The sequence below is a fragment of the Diadema antillarum genome, unplaced genomic scaffold (genome assembly GCF_040938485.1).
Source record: "Diadema antillarum isolate AM-2024a unplaced genomic scaffold, OU_Dant_1.0 seq00000432_RagTag, whole genome shotgun sequence".
Classification (NCBI taxonomy): domain Eukaryota; kingdom Metazoa; phylum Echinodermata; class Echinoidea; order Diadematoida; family Diadematidae; genus Diadema; species Diadema antillarum.
Genome location: NW_027271412.1, coordinates 498789 through 516904, shown reverse-complemented (window position 1 = coordinate 516904; position 18116 = coordinate 498789). Strand labels below are relative to the sequence as shown.

The following is an 18116-nucleotide window of genomic DNA, read 5'->3' as shown; positions in this document are numbered from 1 at the left end:
TCTGGAGTGTAGTACTGAATTGATCAATGCTGCATTTAAATCAATGGTTAGTACTATTTCCTGTAGGACTGTACATATATATGTACATATACATATATATACACATACGGTATACAATGTATTATGTCATCACTTGATACAACAATGAAGTACATGTATAAGAGTACCAGTCATGTGACTTTGACCTCGCAGCAGAACACAACTGAGCCAATCACTACACAACATGTATCTAATTTTAAATGTCTGCAATTCAGCCTGCGGGCTGCAATGGATGTCATCCAATAAATACCTTTCAATTCAAAATCTGCAGTGTGCAGGTGAGAAAAAAAAATGTAATCTGTCATGATGTGAACACCACTCGCCAAAACTGAACAAAAGTTCTTGTATGTGAGGAGGCCCCCATTTCAACACAAGAATTGTGATGTCAAGAAAGCGGGCTCACAATGAATGTTTTGCCACCATAGTATGAATCCATATAAAGCAGACCCACTTGCATGGCACTAATTGGAGCATAGCACGAAAAGATTTTACTATTTGTAGATAATGCCCAATCACTGCACCATTTGGAAAAAAGTGCACAGTCATGACAGATGCCTAAGCACCCTACGCGGTGCATCAACTCGTATTACAGTCATCTCTTCTATACATGTTATAGGTTATTGTATTGGTTATATTTCATCTACAGGAGTTAGTTTCATGTTGTTCTTCTACCTAGTACGCTCCTCTCTACAACATAGGCCTCTCAAAATTACAGCAAACAGGAATGGTTAGGAACCACATTGAAGCAAATTGACGGGAAATAAATGACTTAGCATGTAACAAAATTTAAACCATACACTTTACAACCAGAAATAATACTTTTAATGAGAAGGTTGGCTTTAATACATGGAACAAAACATATCATCAGACAAGTCAGGACAAAAAGTATTACAGACAGCGAGATATGTGCCGTGATCAGCTTGAGAATACTTAGCAGGAGCCTTGGAAAGTGGCAGCAGCTGACCCATTGAGACCTGACACCCCTCCAGGACCATCCTTGCCCATGTCCTTGGTACCTACAACTTGGACCTGGGGCTTTGCTGCCTCCGAGAGCAGGTACTCTAAGTAGAGTGCCCTGGAGTGATGGAGAACCTTGCCCAGGTGGTGTTTCCGAACCATGCGGTCAAACAGCATGGCCATTTCATTGTAGTCCATCCGGTTGGCCATAATTCGCCTGCTCTGTCCCAGCAAGAGGGCTGCACACACAAACATCATGAAAGGATTCCCTCCCCCAAAGTCCTGCGGTGCGGGTAAGCCCCGATAGGGACTGTGAGAGGGGGAGGTAGGGGACTTTCCAGGTGACTTGATGGGTGACGATATGGGTCGAGCTTTCTGGGGAGACTTGGGAGGGGGAGACAATGGGTGAGAAGACAACAGAGGCGAACTCTCACTTCCGGGAGACGTCATCTCATCACTGGATTTCTGGTAAAAGGCAAGGCTTGTCGGGGGGCTCTTTCTCGCTGTGTCCAAAGGGTGCTCAGAAGCATGCTGGTCTGGACAGTTTGCGTTCCTGCAAATCTTGCTGCTCTCTGAATTCTGGCTTATTTCAATGTGGAGTTCAGTTCTATAACCTTTGGGCTGTGATGGCTTAGCCTTCTTTTCAGCCGGTTCCGATTTCCCCCCAGACTGGCTTCCTGGATTATCCTCATCATGGTGATTACCATCAGATCCTGAGTGCTCCCTTTCTGTGTGCTTCACTTCAGATCCTTTGTCTTGATCCTCTTCCTTGAGGTGGTCCATGGAACTGCTATCAGTGCGTCCTGCCAGCGAGTGCTGAGATTTGTTCAGGCTACTCTGGCTGCCAAGACTGTCTTTAGAGGAGCTTCTCAGGCGTGAGAAACGGAAGCGGACTCTATCTATAGCATATGCAGATGGTGAGTTCCCAGTGGAAGGACCATTAAGACAAACGCCATCAGCCGGGGGATCTGGTGGAAGAGAGCTCCACATGATCTCCAACATCCTAAGGGCATCCTGGAAAGCAAATTCTCTCTTCAGTTCCAGGAGCAGCCACCTGTAGCAGAAGTATAGGTCATCAGCATTCTGCTCCTTGAGGTACTCGTAGAAGTCCGGAGCCAGACACCGGATGAGCTCTGTCAGGTGCAGGAATTTGACTGACATGGCGTGGCCATCTGGCATGAAATTTCCTTTCACACGTTTCATCAGACTGCAGAAACAGATGTAGGCCTGTGCCTCGTCTTTCATAACATAGAGAATGGGCGAGGCCAGGTCACTCATCCCCTGGCAGTAAGACACATCAGGATGTGCAAGAGAGTAGGTCGTCAACACATTGAACAGCTTTTTCCCATTTGGGTTCTCATCACCATCAGCGTAAAACTTTTCGAGGCGGTCAGTCCGAACAACGTCCTTGCGAACCATATTCTTGATGTTCTTGAAGTCGTCACGGGGGTCATTGAGAAGCCTGTCTCGGAGCCTTTCGTACTCCTGTGACTTAGTGCGAATGTACTCCAGCCTCTCATTGCCCGTCATGCCCTCAGGGTATATATTCAGCAGATGGCGCCAGACAACCTTGCGCAACGATGACTCCACTCCTCCCTTGTACACCCTGATGCGGAGCTCATGGGGCCTCTCTAGACGGCCCAGGGGATCGAGGAATGACCAGAACTCCTGGTCGTCCAGGGGTCGCATAGGCATCTCATACTTCTCCTCGGGAGTGTCGTCATTGGTGGTGAAGATACGCTGAAATCGATTGAATGTCTTCCCCACCTGATCCATGAATGCGCCGACGAGCGGCACGGAGTGGCTGCGATCGTTGGAATTGTGCATTGGTGCTTCCATTCCCGTGATGACATCCCAGTCCTCCAAGAGTCCTGCCAACCAAATGACAATACCATTATCATTATCAATTCTTTGGCAATCTCCTAGCCTGGCACGGCAGCAAAAAGTCAACTTAATGACTGTGACCCCTGGTTCTCACCACTTAGGTATTTCAAAATTTCACTAACACACTGACTACAACAAAGGTCTTTGATGTAAATAGTGGCATTACAGGTAGATGTTGGCATTTAACTGTCATTGTACAATGTAGCTGGCATCACTTACAAAATGTATTTGACAAACCCCCATTTTCATACCACAATACTGTACATTTCTATACTGGTGACTACTGTATACACCAAATATTTTGTGAGGTTTTTATTTTCGTGAATTTCGCGAGAATTTAAAAACACATGAAAATATTAACTCTGATCACGACATGAATGTGACGAGCAAGGAGTACATTTCATCGTCCAGACTGTACTCCGCAATCGCAAATTTAACCACTCGCCAAATTGTTGCGAAGTCCTGTTATTGTGAAAAAATTAGACTTGCTAAATATATGATGTACACAGTACCCTGCACATTAACAGTTTGTATATATACCTGGTAAGCATTGCTTTTGCTTTAGTTAGATCACAGGCAAGATAAGATGAGTATTTTTGATGAAAATCTGAGCACAACTAATGCTACAGAAGTAGCTGCTCCTACATAACAGAAAATACCAGAAGCTTCAAGCATATACACTTCGTAGATTTGGTGAACGGTTAGAATAGAACCGCATGATAGCACATCAAAACATTTGCTACGATAATCCCATATGAAATGCACAATTTCAAACAACAAGTTTTCCTTGGCACACTATTTTTTAAAGGTGGATTGGCATAATATTTCATGTAGTAATCAGATCTTTCTACAAGTTATCTTGCTTTGAAGCGAGTGAAGCAAACTTGGCAACAAGCACAGTATTGAAATAGAAGGAGAACATGTACTTGATGACAGGAAGTGGTCCCACCCCAGGAAGTTATCCTGGTTGCAGTGGTCTCATTGCACTCAAGCAAAACAAGGAAGTAGTATATTGTTTTATGTGACCATTGCGGGCAAGCCCTGACCTCTGGGTGTCTTACCTGGTCCCTCGAATGGCTTGGCATCCACCTTAAGTCTCAGGCAGGGGTCGGAAGCCCCACAGATGGCTGCGTCTAGGTCCCAGTCAGACAGCATAGAAAGGTAGACCTCATGACCGCTATCATCATGGGACAGATACGTGATGGTGAAACCCCTGCAAGAGAATAGTATCGAGATACATCGAAACAGTGTATCTCTCTGCAAGAAAAACAAACAAACAAACAAACAAAACACACACACAACACAAACAATACTACATGTACCTGCATCCTTTTGGTGATTCTCTCAGGTCAGTCACAGAGGTAAGTTTTCATTCATGACCATGCACAGTCTGTGTACAATTCCTTTTGGATTTTGGCATTTTCTTGACAGCTAAAGCTCCTCCCAACACGAAGTGGCACAAGCTATGATAACATGCATTGGATAAAGCGTAGGATCTGTGGTACCTAGTCGCCAATGGACAAGAGATTGTCCCTAGAGGCCTTCCTAACTGTTTGTTATCTTCCTGGAGCCCTCCTGAACCAAGCCACTTCCAATACTTCCTGCTCGGGCACTTCCTGTAAAAGGATGCGCCACAGTGTCTATAAACAACACACAGCATCAAAACTTTTTATTTTGATACAGAATGTGGTAATAGAATAGCAGCATCAACATCATTGCAATGCTGTATCAAGGAAATAGTATTCATAAACTTCCCCCTAATCCTGATCTGCTCAAATCAAGCTCTCACAGACATATTAAAGGGTGTGTACAGTTCTGGTCGAGGTGAGGATTTAGCTTTGAACGTTTTGCGAGATATTCAGAAACCACTCTATGAGATGTCAAAGAGCATGCAATTGTAAAGGGTATCAAAAGTTTATTTGATGAAAATCGGTTTTGAAGTAGTCGAGATATCCCAAAGCAAAGTGAAACAAAGAGATCCTAATAAAGTTGTGGCCTGTCGCCTTTTATTATAATCACTTTTTTTTTATATCTCAGTCATTTAAAAACCAATTTTCATCAAATAAACGTTGAATCCTTCTTAAAATTACATGCTCTTTCATATTTCATGAAAGGTTTTTCATTATCTCACTTAGGAATGTAAAAAACATGAATCCCCACCTCAACCAGTACTGTACAGCCCCTTTAACACCACTTGAAATCAAAATTCTTACCACAAAGAAAAAGAAGAAGAGAACAACCAGTCTTTTAGCAACTCTTTTTAATCGCAATAATATATCAAGTTTAACTGAGGTGTCACAGCACAATGAAATTGTCACACCTGATGAAGGGCAAATTAAAACTCAAGCTTCCTGAAACGGTACATGGCAGAGCCTTAATAAGAACAATGGCGTACAGTCACACATACCTGGCACGCAAATCAAACACAGCCATATTTGAGATTTAAATGGTTGCTGCGAACATAATCAGTAAAGTTAAAACACATGCTCAAACAGACAAACATGCAACACATTTCCGTATTATGCAACTTACATCTTGAGTTGGAAGGCTTGCATGAGGAGCAGCTGCAGCATATCAAAGCTGGTGATTTCTGGGTCAATGCTAAAGCTCTTGTACTCTGGCTGATGGAGCCCTGAGCATTTCTGTTAACAAGACCAAAAGGAAAACAGAACAAAACAAAACAAAAACGATAATATGTATGTTCCGTGTAAAGTGTACTGCATGGTAAACATAATGCAAGCAGTCATGCAAAAGAAATGATAAGAATAGACAGACAACAGCAACACTGGAGTCACAGTTGCCTTGCACTCCTCTTGTGGGAAAATATAGTGCTCATTGCATGCATATTACAAGCAGTTTATGACCCCGTTTACTGTGCGGGGCTGGGCCGAGCCAGGGCCGAGCCCAGCCTCAATTGTGGGGCCGAGCCCCACAATTTTGTCCGTTTACACTGCTGGGCTCGGCCGCGCTTTTCATTCAAACCTTTCAATATTTTGTCGCAGTGGCGCTCTGCTTGTAAACAAATGCAATTTGGTATAGTCTGGTTTTCAGACCCTTTGCCAAATGAATTCCGTGGCGACGAAGTCGCCGTTCTGGCAAAGGCCTTTGCCGAAGGAAAAATCCTTTGCAGGACAAAACTACCTTAAACTACTGTATACTAGTTTTTGACGTTGAGGGGGTTAATATCCTGAGTAAAGAAATAGTACGGGCAGAGGGTTTGGAAGCCAGACTAAAATTGGCCGCGCATTTAGCCCAGTTTGCGTTTACAGTGAGAAAAGGCCGGGCTCGCCTGCGGCTCAGCCGCGGCCAAGACCACCTCCAGAGCGTGGCCAAATGCGCGGCCAATTTTGGCCCCGCATTTGGCCTTTTGTGCGTTTACACTGAAATGAAGGGCCCAGCCCCTCGCACTGTAAACGGGGTCTAACTGTTTCTAAAAGAAACAAAGACTGCCCTCTCCCTCCTCTCCCATGAAGTCTGATATTCCTGAGAAAAGCATTTGAATGTATCAAAATGTTGCTCTTCCTTATACCATCCTGCACCTCATCTTCACATTTTGAAGTACTCATAGAACATTCCACATTTTGTCTATCACTCCAGACGGTAAAAATCTAATCCAAGTCAAATATGTCCTTGATTTGACCCTATCCTTTCAATCCTACCCTCACACACATGAAGCTTAAAGGGATGGTATAATGTTAGTTGACATGAGGATTGGGCTTTTAATGTTTTGTAAGATACCATGAAACCACTTATGAAATAGTATAGAGCACACCATTCTAAGAGAAATTCAAAGTTTATTCCATGAAAATCTGTTTTGGAATGGCTGAGACCTTCAAAAACAAAGTGAAACGAGACATGAAACTCCTCACTGAAGACGAGTTGGTGATACGCTGGGTTGATATTAGATACCGATCATCCGTGGTCGACAACAAAAAGAATGTGAATATGAAACGTTATCTGAAAAGAGTTAAACAATAATCAAAAATAAAAGTGTCCTGCGAGCATCGATCCCTCAAATGCGTGCATGCGAAACCGTTACTCTAACCACTCGGCCACGGAACATCCATGGAAATGGTAAGACAAAAAAACAATGTATAGATATAACAGGGGGAAAAGTCAATGCCCAACTTGACACCAGTGCATTCCTTTGTTATAGGTCAAAATTGATCGGAAATCAGTGGATATTGTTACTCAATGTATCAGGAATGTGCATTTTCAAGTTGCTGATGCCCTGTGCGCTCGAAAACGTGCGCGGACGGACGCGTACGGGCGGAATTGTTTGGAACGCTTATAATTGTCTGAAACTTCGAGATTTCCCATTGGGAAGTCATTTTGAGCATTTTAAAATTTTGACGCGCGCGTCATGATGACCTGGGTAATTAGCATAGTAATGAACGATCAGGCATGACCTAAACGAAAATGATATAGAAATGACATTTAGTTATGAACTTATGATCGATCATGTGACATTGTCTGACAATCACAAAATGGCGCCTAGATGACGTCAGAGATATGTTATTGTCACGAACATGTTATTGTGGCTAGATATTGTCATGAATGTTGACTGAAAATTTCATGTCATTCCGTAATGTCATTGTTGAGATATTCACGACACAAAATGTGCCAGAAAGAAAGAAGAATTTTTAAAAAAGACAGATTTTGACAATCACAATAGGTGATACGCTAAAGTGGGTCCCATCTTTTAGTAGGATTGTTCTGTTTTGGATATCTCAGCCATTTCAAAACCAATTTTCATCAAAGAAACATTGAATTCCTCTTGGAATTACAATGTACACTGTACATGTACACTTGTGTGTACACCATGTACAGTACATGCTCTTTCACATTTTAAAAGAGGTTTCTCATTATCTCAGCAAAAAATGTTAGAAACCCCTAGTTAGGTTTCAACCAAAACTATATGATCCCTTTAAGATTACCTTCAAGCACTCTGTTGCATAATATCAATGCAGCTTATACAGTACAATGTACAATGTTTTTGTGCATACTGTGTTAAAATCCTAATAGCATTTACAAAGTTTGCCCTTGACTACTAATTGCTATAAGATTTTTGTTGTTGATACCACATGGAATGACCATACACATATCTGCACATATCTTTGACCCTGTCCTTGTATGGACTTTGATTCCATTTCATTATTCAGTCCCCAACTTCAATGAATAAATTGTACCATTTTAGAATATTACCTTCATCTTCAATGACACAAGAAAAAAAAAACTTTACCATAAATCCAAGAAGTAATTAGCTGATTCATAACCTATCACTCAAAATCTAAATCTGTTCAGTTTGCTTTTGTATAATACAAAAGGTAAGTGACATACATGTACGTGACAAGGTATTAGAAAACCACAAAATCACTCTGGATTTTTCTTTAATAAAAAAAGCTATCATTCAAACAAATGATATGTAGACTGTATGATCTGATTTACAGCATGCTACATATCCACTCCCATGCTTGACATAGCAAACTAGAACTCGGTATTGGGCACATAAAATGGATAAAGAAGATGCTTTCCTGTCAACAGCAGTTTTGTAAGTGGGCTCATACCCACACACTCATTCAGGCAAGTTAGAGAAAATATAATTACATACCTCCTCCAAGGGAGGAGGTCATGTTTTCATTACCGTTGGTTTGTTTGTTTGTTTGTTTGTTTGTCTGTGTGCAAAATAACTCAAAAATTTGTGCACAGATTTAGATGAAACTTGCAGGAAAGGTTGAGAATGACACAAGGAACAGACGATTAAATTTTGGCAGTGATCCGGGAATTTTTATGGATTTTATGAAGGATTTTTTTATATTAAGGCAGGTAGGGTCAATGAACTTGGGAGTTCAAGCTGCGCATTTTTTAGGTTTTTATACGTGCACTGAAGTGCGTGCTCTAGTTTCTGTTAGGGCAAGGTGCGCTGCGCAGCTGAAGGTTTATGACGTAACAAAGGCTTCTATATTGGGAAATTGGGCAATTTTTCAGCATGTAATGGTACTAATATGTATGAGTGGAAATCACTGATCTCTGTGGAAGAGCAAGATCATCGGTGGAAATGAAGTAGCTGCTTGGCGGAGGTCTACGCTCTCAGAGTGCTTTTCTAGTTTGTAAAGTCATGATGATGTCTTTGCGCCTTTCGTGTCAGTACCCTTGATAAAAACAGGGTCAAATAATGTTTAAAAAGTGCACTCATCCATGCTGACATACACGTATGCTTACTCAACGGGGAGACCATGTTATGCATACCAGCAGAGGACATTTGCCCAAGCCTGAATTTTAAACGATCAGGAGGGAGCGGGCTGCCCATCCATCTGGAACTGATGTGATGGCCTGCATTTTATCATCGCACAGGTACTAATAGCCAGTCATTAGTTGTTTGGCGAGTGTCAAGTTTCACACACTCCCAGGGTCTGGGCCCTGTATGGGCAGCTGATGGCCAAAAAAGAGCTTTGAGTGTACAGTAGATTCTTTTTTTTTTTCTTTACTTTCTCATGACAGAGGCGATTGCTATCAATTGGTACACTCCCAGCACAGTACAGCATGACAGTGCAGCACATCCTTTTTAAACCTCTCCATCCAGATTATTGAAACATCAACTATTTTCAGGATGGCTATTTCTCATGATGAACATGTCACAAAATTGTGAGATATAGCCTAATGCATGATATAATGCACAGGACAAGAGTACAATGACCTTTGATGCTGCTCTTTTACCACTATCATTTCATGGAAATAATTGTCTACACGTTATTTCTACTCTGCTGAGAAAATTATTTTACCACTGGATATACCCACATGAAGTGAAAGCTGAAAATAGGGAGCTCTCGATTGAGGACGCTGACGTTAATTTTTGCGTGTCATGTGCAAATTTCTGCTATTGGCATATGTAGTTACAAGCTTGATTGATTACCCTACATACTGTAGAACATTATGCTTCCAGCACCCTTTAGGGTTGAAATATACTTTTTGTGAAAAGTACCAGTAATCTTAGTGAAGATATATGTATGTACGTAGTTAAAATATCAGTGACTAGTGAGACTGTGAAATTATCTCCTCCAATACGCAAACAGTATGTTACTGCAACTGATACTACCGTGTTGTGGCAATACATGACAACTTGGAATTCAAATTACTTTCATTGTAGTTTAGGTCAAAGTTACATGAGCCTGTATCATTCTGTTGATCTAATTTACCCCTAGATACTTCTTGAAGCAAACTTCAAGATGGTGTGCATTGCACTCTTAGGCTACTAAATGCCTATCAACTGGTCAATTTTCTTTTCAGATCACTGGTGAATTCAAATTGAAATACCATGCAGCTGATATGTCTGTATCTTGCAACTCAAAAAAGAACAGTTGAAAGAGTATTTGTATCTGGCTGATTAAACCTGCAGGTTTTCATGTACACAGTGCACCCCTGTTATAACGAAAAGCTCGGGACCTGCAGTTTTCTTTATTTCTTTTAACGAAATTTTGTTATAACCGAACAAATACAATATATAACGAAAATAAGGAAGCCACGCATATATTCTGTTTGTTGAATACTCGTCATACACTGGAAAGCTATGTGAACAATAAAACGAATAGTTATTCAATTACAGATTATTGTATTACAATAACGCAAGTTCAACCCGGAAACTGTGCATGACACACCAAGCGAACACACAATGATGTGATGCTTTCGCCCATGCAGAGACACATAAATGCTTGTTCCGCTACGCATTTTCAAAAGCGATCCTCAGTTCGTTATAACGGAGCACATTTCTTTTGTTTTTCTTTGTCAGTGGTGATCGGAAAAGACTTCGTTATAACGAAAATTTCGCTATAACCGTGTTCGTTGTAACGGGACTGCGCTGTACAAGAATATTTTCCAGAAACATGAACATCCTCTTAGAATTGTATGCTCTTTAACATCTCATACAGAGGTTTATACATCTCATGTATGTATCTTGTAAAAAGTTAAAAGCTAAATTCCCACCTCAACCAATACTCTACAATTGTACCATGGTACCATCGCTTTAAACTCTTGTGTTCATGAAATTACATATTTACTCTACTTGTTTATAAGATTTGTTATCATAACGATAGCAATCTCCATGCCTTAAGAGGAAGCTAAATACAGCAAATCCTTTTGGTACCCTGGAAAAATGTGTGAAATAAAATTTTGCGAAATTCTGATTAAATGTCTTCTGAGTAGCACTACCCTATTGTGTCCACATTCATATGCTTACAAAGGACAATTTATCTGTTCAGTGACATCTGGCACTCACAAAATATGTTCACACTGGGTAAGAATGTACCTAGATGCGCTAAATACCAACAGCTACAAGTTGCCCGCAAACCTGTTGTAAGACATACAGTAGTTCAAAATGTATACAAGAATTTGAGCAACTTGTTATTTCACAGGTGAATAACACACTTTGGTAATATTTATAAACTACACGTAAATCCCATGGGGGAATTCTTCCATGCTGCCATGAGATAATATTTACATATCCCCAAGTGTACACACTTTATTTTCCGAAGGCCATTCTTTATTTGATAAAAATAATATAATTATTCTATTATATAGAGACAGTGGTGCCATTTGACTAATAATGATCAGTGATAAAGCCTAAAGTAAACACACACTATCTATATGCCAGAAAGCATAGCACAAGTACCACCGGTGACGTGAATAAATATTGTAAGAAACCCACATGCTGCCAACAGTCTGCTGCCAGGGATTTTACTTCCCAGCTGGCCAGACTGTTCAGTACCGTATGACAGCAACTTGTTACAAAGTACTCCGTATGCTAGCACAGAGAAGACTGCACATTAACTGATTGTCACAGCCACACACTGTGACTGTGCACTGTACATGGGAAGAACTTACATTGTATTTCTTGAGAGACATGCTGTGCTGAATGCAAGTAGGTAGAACACTTATAAATAATCAGTGGAAATCCCAGTTCCTTTGCTCATATTTCCACTAATAAATTATATGAATTTCTGGTCAGTTTTCTTCTGTTTGTGTTTGTTAGTATATTACATGTACATTTATAAATAAGAGACACAAACAAATGTCAGCGAACATCAAGGAAAATCAAAATTACAGCTGTAGTGTTAAAAAAAAACAAACAAACTTTGACATTAGGGCCTAAGAATATCACGGAAAAGCCTTCTTCATGTGATGTCACATTTCTGGGAATGTTCTTCTTTTGCTTGAATTGTAGAAGGCTACTAACTTCACATGTGTTATGTTGAATATGTGTAAATGTATCCATATACCTTGTTATATCACATACTCTGTACAATGGGTACATTTACATTAATACTACAGTATACGTACAGACATGACAGTGTACATGCAAAATATTATCTACATTCCAGACATTATTCACTCACACATGAATACCTGGACAATCACCCCCTTTTTTTATCATGAAGCATATGATTGTACAGTATGGTAAATGGTGATATGATGCAGAAGGGCTACAATGTAGGTGATTATCTGATAAACAACGTGTGCTAGATTTTTTTCCCCTCTACACCTGCTATATAGATAACCTAATATCTAGAAGTTTAACTTCACAATACACTATGTACCTAGCCTCCCACTGCTCAATCTGATTGATATTATTGACACTTTTATAATTTTGGAACACTAGTCACTGAAAACAAGGCAACAATGTTCTGAGAGGGAATTTGGCTCAATTACATTGATTAACAGTGAATGCAGTTCAAAAGAATTATAAAACAGGTCAGTGATGTTTGAGGAAAAGTATGACAATTCATACTAAACCTGTGATATGAAGAACTTTGGTTACAAATTTCATGTGAAATATTTTATGTGAGAGGCTACATCTGTCTGTGGAATGTCAGGGACATGATACACCTAAAATATAACGATTCACAAAATTTGATGCTTATTTTACACAACATAAACATTGACATACAAAATTTACAATGAAAATATGTATAATTCTCCTTACATTTTCCTTATTGTAGCGTGCCACTAAATAATTGTGACATCACAAACTGTTGTAGTCTTCTCTCTCAATGCAGCAAGGATGAAGCAGCTGCATCTCTCTTCCTAATGAGACTGACTGGAACAGTCTTTAGACTTTATTTACATGTATAAATCTGTACCAAATGCTGCATTCACAAGGACAGTGTAAACAAGTTTCATCAACCAGCGTTCAGCTCTTGCGCCGACCAGCCAAAATAAAAAAAAAAGTTTGCAGTGCACACTTTGAATGGTTTATTTTAAACATGAAAATTACAAGGGTAAAAAGGGAGAGTCCAATAAATGGGATTTACAAGAGCTCGATCTGAGGCCAAGGCTGTTGCTAAAATCTCACAAGTACAAAATAGTTTGGACTGCATTTCAATTTCATTATTTGTGGTCTGTGAATAATACTAGTACACTGATAAATACATGTACATGTATGCCTGATAGAAGACTGCAAGCACACCCCTAACACTAAACAAGGAAAATGAAAGCAAATGAGGATATGATGAAGATGAAGATGAATGTAAAGGGGTACTAGAGGTAGCAAAAGAAGAAGCAGAAAAAGACGTAGGAATGTAGGAAAAGGAGAATATTCAGATGAAGAGAGAATAAAGAGAGGGAGTAGCAAAGGAGGAAGATGAAGAGAAAGTGAAATGAAGAGAAAAAGATGGAGAAGACTTATACAGTAACTCGATATGCAGTAAAGAGAAAAAAAAGAAATCTGAGCTGCATAGTTGTAATTACCACTGCCAGCGGCATAACTTGTAAGACAATGTGGTTGGAAATGATCCTTGGACTGGGGCCTCCCTTCCCGGACTGGTTTATAATCAATATAAATTCTATATCAGGAGATTAACATAAATTCTAAAAGGAGAATAAACCTGCAGAGTACTAGTAACCTTTATTTTGTTATGTTCCTGCAACATCAGCTACCTTCACACTGTACACTCTGTACATGTACAATTGTACATGGTGTACATGACATGATCAGACCTTTTAGAGCTGAAATGCCAAAGTGTATGGGTCTGCAACTCATTTGCCTATTTCACAAACCCCCTGCCCCCATGAGTTAGGGACATACAGTGTAAATAGCGTCGAACCTAGCTTGACACGGTTGAACCTTGGCACTGGAAGTCAAACCTAGCCTTTGACCTTGGTGCACATGCATGACTGAGCATTGTACAATTTGTATCTATTATAATCTATGGGCCAAAATAATCAAAAATGTGACAAAAATGGAGAAATGCTAAGAAATTCACCTTTCACCTCAGATGTAGATGTCAATTTATGACGAGATTTTATCACATGGATCTACCTTTAATGTTCGAAATGTTCATGTTATACCTTCTACAGTACTATACAATACGAAATTTGAGCCTCATTTGCTGTTTTTCTCATTGTTGTCCACTCAGTACAAATGTGTATGGCCATACTGTTAATTGTGGGTATGAACAGTACTAGTGATTCTGGTGTATGAGTACAAATTGTACATTGTAACATGTGAAAGACACTGATTACAATGTATTCCATTACGAAAACTGTGTCCGGAATTAAGTATTTATAATGTGACTTTGCAATTATGCATCACACTCGATGATAAATTTTTCAAGAGCGGTTACATGGTACATTTTCCAAAAATCAGGCTGAATAATTCCTACATAATTTTGCAAAATTCATAATTTTCAGGACTTTGTAAATAACCAGAATATACAATACCATTCAGCTCTCCTACCGTACTAACAGACTATCTTTTTTTTATCATCCTTACATGTATCCCTCTGCTTCATTCCCTGTGTAGCTGGCAAGGTCAAATAGCTCGATTCCTAATCCTGTACTATGACAGTTTCAAATCACTGTGTGAGCCACTGATAGTATGACAGCTACCCAGTAAGTGGCTAAACTTCATTCCAATCAGGAGGGCATTTCGTGAAGCATTTTGTCCAACAAAGTTGTCGGACATATTTGCTTTCAGCCAACAATCGGGGGGGGGGGGGGGGGGGGGGTTTCATCAACGTTTGTCAGCGCTGACAACTTGAATCACCATAGTAACAGTCAGTGACAAGAGCATCTCAGCCAATCAAAACCAAGGATTTTGCTGAAATTGTCAGCGCTGACAAACGTTGTTTGTTTGTTTGTTTGTTCATTTCCATCTGAGAGATGATTGGATAGCCCATATTCAGCTACGTTAAGCTGGTCTTCCATGGGGTCCAGTTGGATGTGAGGTGGGACCACTTCACCGGGTTAAACACCCTGCTCTTTGCGATGAATGAATGAATGAAGCGGGATCTTTTACGTGCATGAGTTGTTACTCTCTTATACACGGGACCTCCATTTTATGTCCTATCCGAGGGACAGAGTGTTTTGCCTCTTGCTAGAGGGGACGCCGGGACGGTATGCTTACACACAACATTGCTCAGTCCAGACTCGGGTTCGAACCCGGGACGTGTGATCGTGAGGCAGACGCGCTACCGACTGAGCCAACTCACCGTTGATGAAACACCCCCCTGGGCACCGTTTCATCAAACTTCAAAGTTGTCAGCGCTGACAAGTTGTCAGTCTCTGACAATCACCATAGTAAGGGTCAGTGACCCGAGCTTCTCAGCCAATCAAAACCAAGGATTTCACTGAAATTGTCAGAGACTGACAACTTGTCAGCATTGACTAAAATAAATTGATGAAACACCCCCCAGATGAAAGGATTTCTTCCGTTCAGTAGGTCTAGGCCTAGCTTGTATAAATTTTAAAAGTTTGTCAGAAAAATATCCGACCATAACACTTCATGAAATGCCCCCTGATCAGCGACATTGACGGGTACCTGCTGCATGATCATACCCCAGTAGCTATCTGCTGCTATAGTAATAGTATTAAGCAGAGCCCTGTCACTATACACACAAGTGACACAAGTGGGCTAACCTGCTGGCGGTGGCAGTGCCAGTCGCAGTGCTGCTGCATGATCAAAACCCAACCCTGTCTTCCTTATCATTTCCGTTCTTCGCTTTTGTTAACTCTTTTGGTTCTTATCTGTTGTCTCTGGCAATACTCCTGACAACATTAGTACATGAAGATTAGTGTATCGGTAAATTTCTTTTTGCGAATCAACCGCAGTTCTCCAGGACTGAAAGAAAGGTATTTGACATTGAACATTACGGCAACTTCAAGACATGGGACTACATAAAATCTACAGGCACCAACGCTCCCAACGCGCGTACTGTACAAATACATGCATACTAGCTCAGCTCACTGACACTGAGCCTACTGTTCCCTTACCATGACTTGTACTCTAATCGCATCTCTCCGTCGTATACCCATCTTTCCACCAATACCTGCCATCTTAGCCACGACATTCATTTTTCCTTTCCTCGTATTCAGAAGGTCGTCAATCCCTGTTGATATAAAGTGAAACCATGTGAAAAATGGTCAATTCCATTACATCTTGAAAGCACTCTTACAGAGTCCTCCGTAAGCTTCGCCTTCAGAAACCCTAGATCGTTTCACTATAGCCAGCATTGCATGCATGTACTACTGCACTGACTGGTGTATACCACAACCGTGGTGTATACCCATAGAAAATAGTCACGTTATACACACACACTATACTCTGCTGCTGTTGCAGGGCCGCCTCGTCGGAGGAGATCACAGCCACGTCACACAACGTAGAGCTGAAGTTTAGGGACAGCGAAATATCATAATGTGCATCCAATGAACATAACATCAATGAAACGCCTACGCATCTGTTTTCAATAACTACTTTTGATAGTACTCAGTTACTGTACTAGTACAACCGTATACAAATACATAACTGTACGTGTATCACCGCTGTGTTAGTTACAAAAGTTTACTTCTTATTTTTTTCTTTATCGGGATCGAGTGTCGCTCCGCGGCAAAACGTTTTGATATCGGAATATTGAGATTAACTCTCTCTAGTCTACTCAACCAAGCAGATTTCTACGAATATCTTCTCATGGATGTTTAGAGTCCTGCTAATTGATTGGGATCGTTTGGAGTTTTTCAGTTTGTTTCATTGTTTGTTTGCTTGTTGCTGTTTTTTAAGGAAAGAAACAGAAATTCCGCAGGTGTAGTAAACAATTAATTCAGCAAAATAAAATAAACATATCAAAGGATATGAATGTGCCTAGTTACCGGGGTTAAAAAAGTGTGTGTATGTGTGTGTGTGGGGGGGGGGGGGGGGGGGGGGGGGAGGGGGGGAGGGGGGAGGGGGGAGGGAGGGGGAGGGGGCAAAGTGGACTATATGTCCTACGTACGAGCTTTATTAGAATCAGACATTTAGTAAAACGCCGAGAGTCACTATAATATACGGGCTGATCATAGAGAATTCAGGCCGAGGAGAAACAACGATATCCAGGTCTTCTAGCTGCCCGTGTGATCCGATAGAGCTATAGTACCGTCTAGGTGAAATGGTTCTGAAAAAAAAAGGGGGGGGGGGGGAACCTACAACAAAACTAAACAAAAAAACCCTTGAAAGATCTTTGAAAAACCAAAAATGTAATATTTTTCCAACAAATTTCTCAGTGACCTTGCCGAACGTTTTATTATTTTTTAACATGTCGGAAAAATCCTTTAAAAAAAATTACAGTGGATACGATATCCAGGTTTGTGTAATATCCATGACTATAGACTATCTATGCGAGTTGTTAAAATCATATACATTTTGTTTTGATGGTTCATTGACAATTAATGCTCTAGTCCAGTAGACTTTTAAGATTAGTTCAAAGACTAATGTATAAACCAAAACGCCAGGGTCCGAGTGTGAAAGATAAATAAATGCAAGGATTTAAGATTAGTTTTGAATGAAGTTGATATAAAGAATGAATATAACAATGGACCAAGTAAGCTTCCCTGCATGGGAGACACCGCAAACTACATCTTGTTGGAAAAAGCATATAGTCTTAGTAATCGAGACAAATTGTATGCGGTTCTTGATCTATCCGAAGGCCTTCCATCGTATACCATAATCATACAATTTATTTTTGTAAAGAAGCACGTTGAGATCGATAGTGTCGAAGGTCCGAAGAAGTCCAGAAATACCCCTGCCGTATGTTGAAATTTGTCTAAAGCTTTTACAACTTTTTTGATAAATGTAAGAAGTGCATGAGAAGTGCAATGTCTTTTTTCGGAAGGCGAATGAAATAGTGAGTTGGATATAATAATCTTCAATATTCAAAGATTCTAAAAGTGTATAAGATAAACTTTTTTTTTAGCAATTTAGCTATAGATTGGTC

The 18116-nt window shown here is 40.3% G+C and overlaps 1 protein-coding gene across 1 annotated transcript; it reads right to left on the bottom strand.

Annotated features, from left to right (window-relative positions):
* Window positions 1–961: 961 nt before the first annotated feature.
* LOC139732546 (TBC1 domain family member 25-like) lies at window positions 962–16387 on the bottom strand. Its single transcript, XM_071643401.1, has 4 exons — window positions 16144–16387; window positions 5413–5522; window positions 3942–4093; window positions 962–2867 (listed from the first exon to the last, which is right to left on the bottom strand). The coding sequence occupies exons 1-4, from the start codon at window positions 16222–16224 to the stop codon at window positions 970–972; spliced, it is 2241 nt and encodes a 746-aa protein (XP_071499502.1). The 5' UTR covers window positions 16225–16387; the 3' UTR covers window positions 962–969.
* Window positions 16388–18116: the final 1729 nt, after the last annotated feature.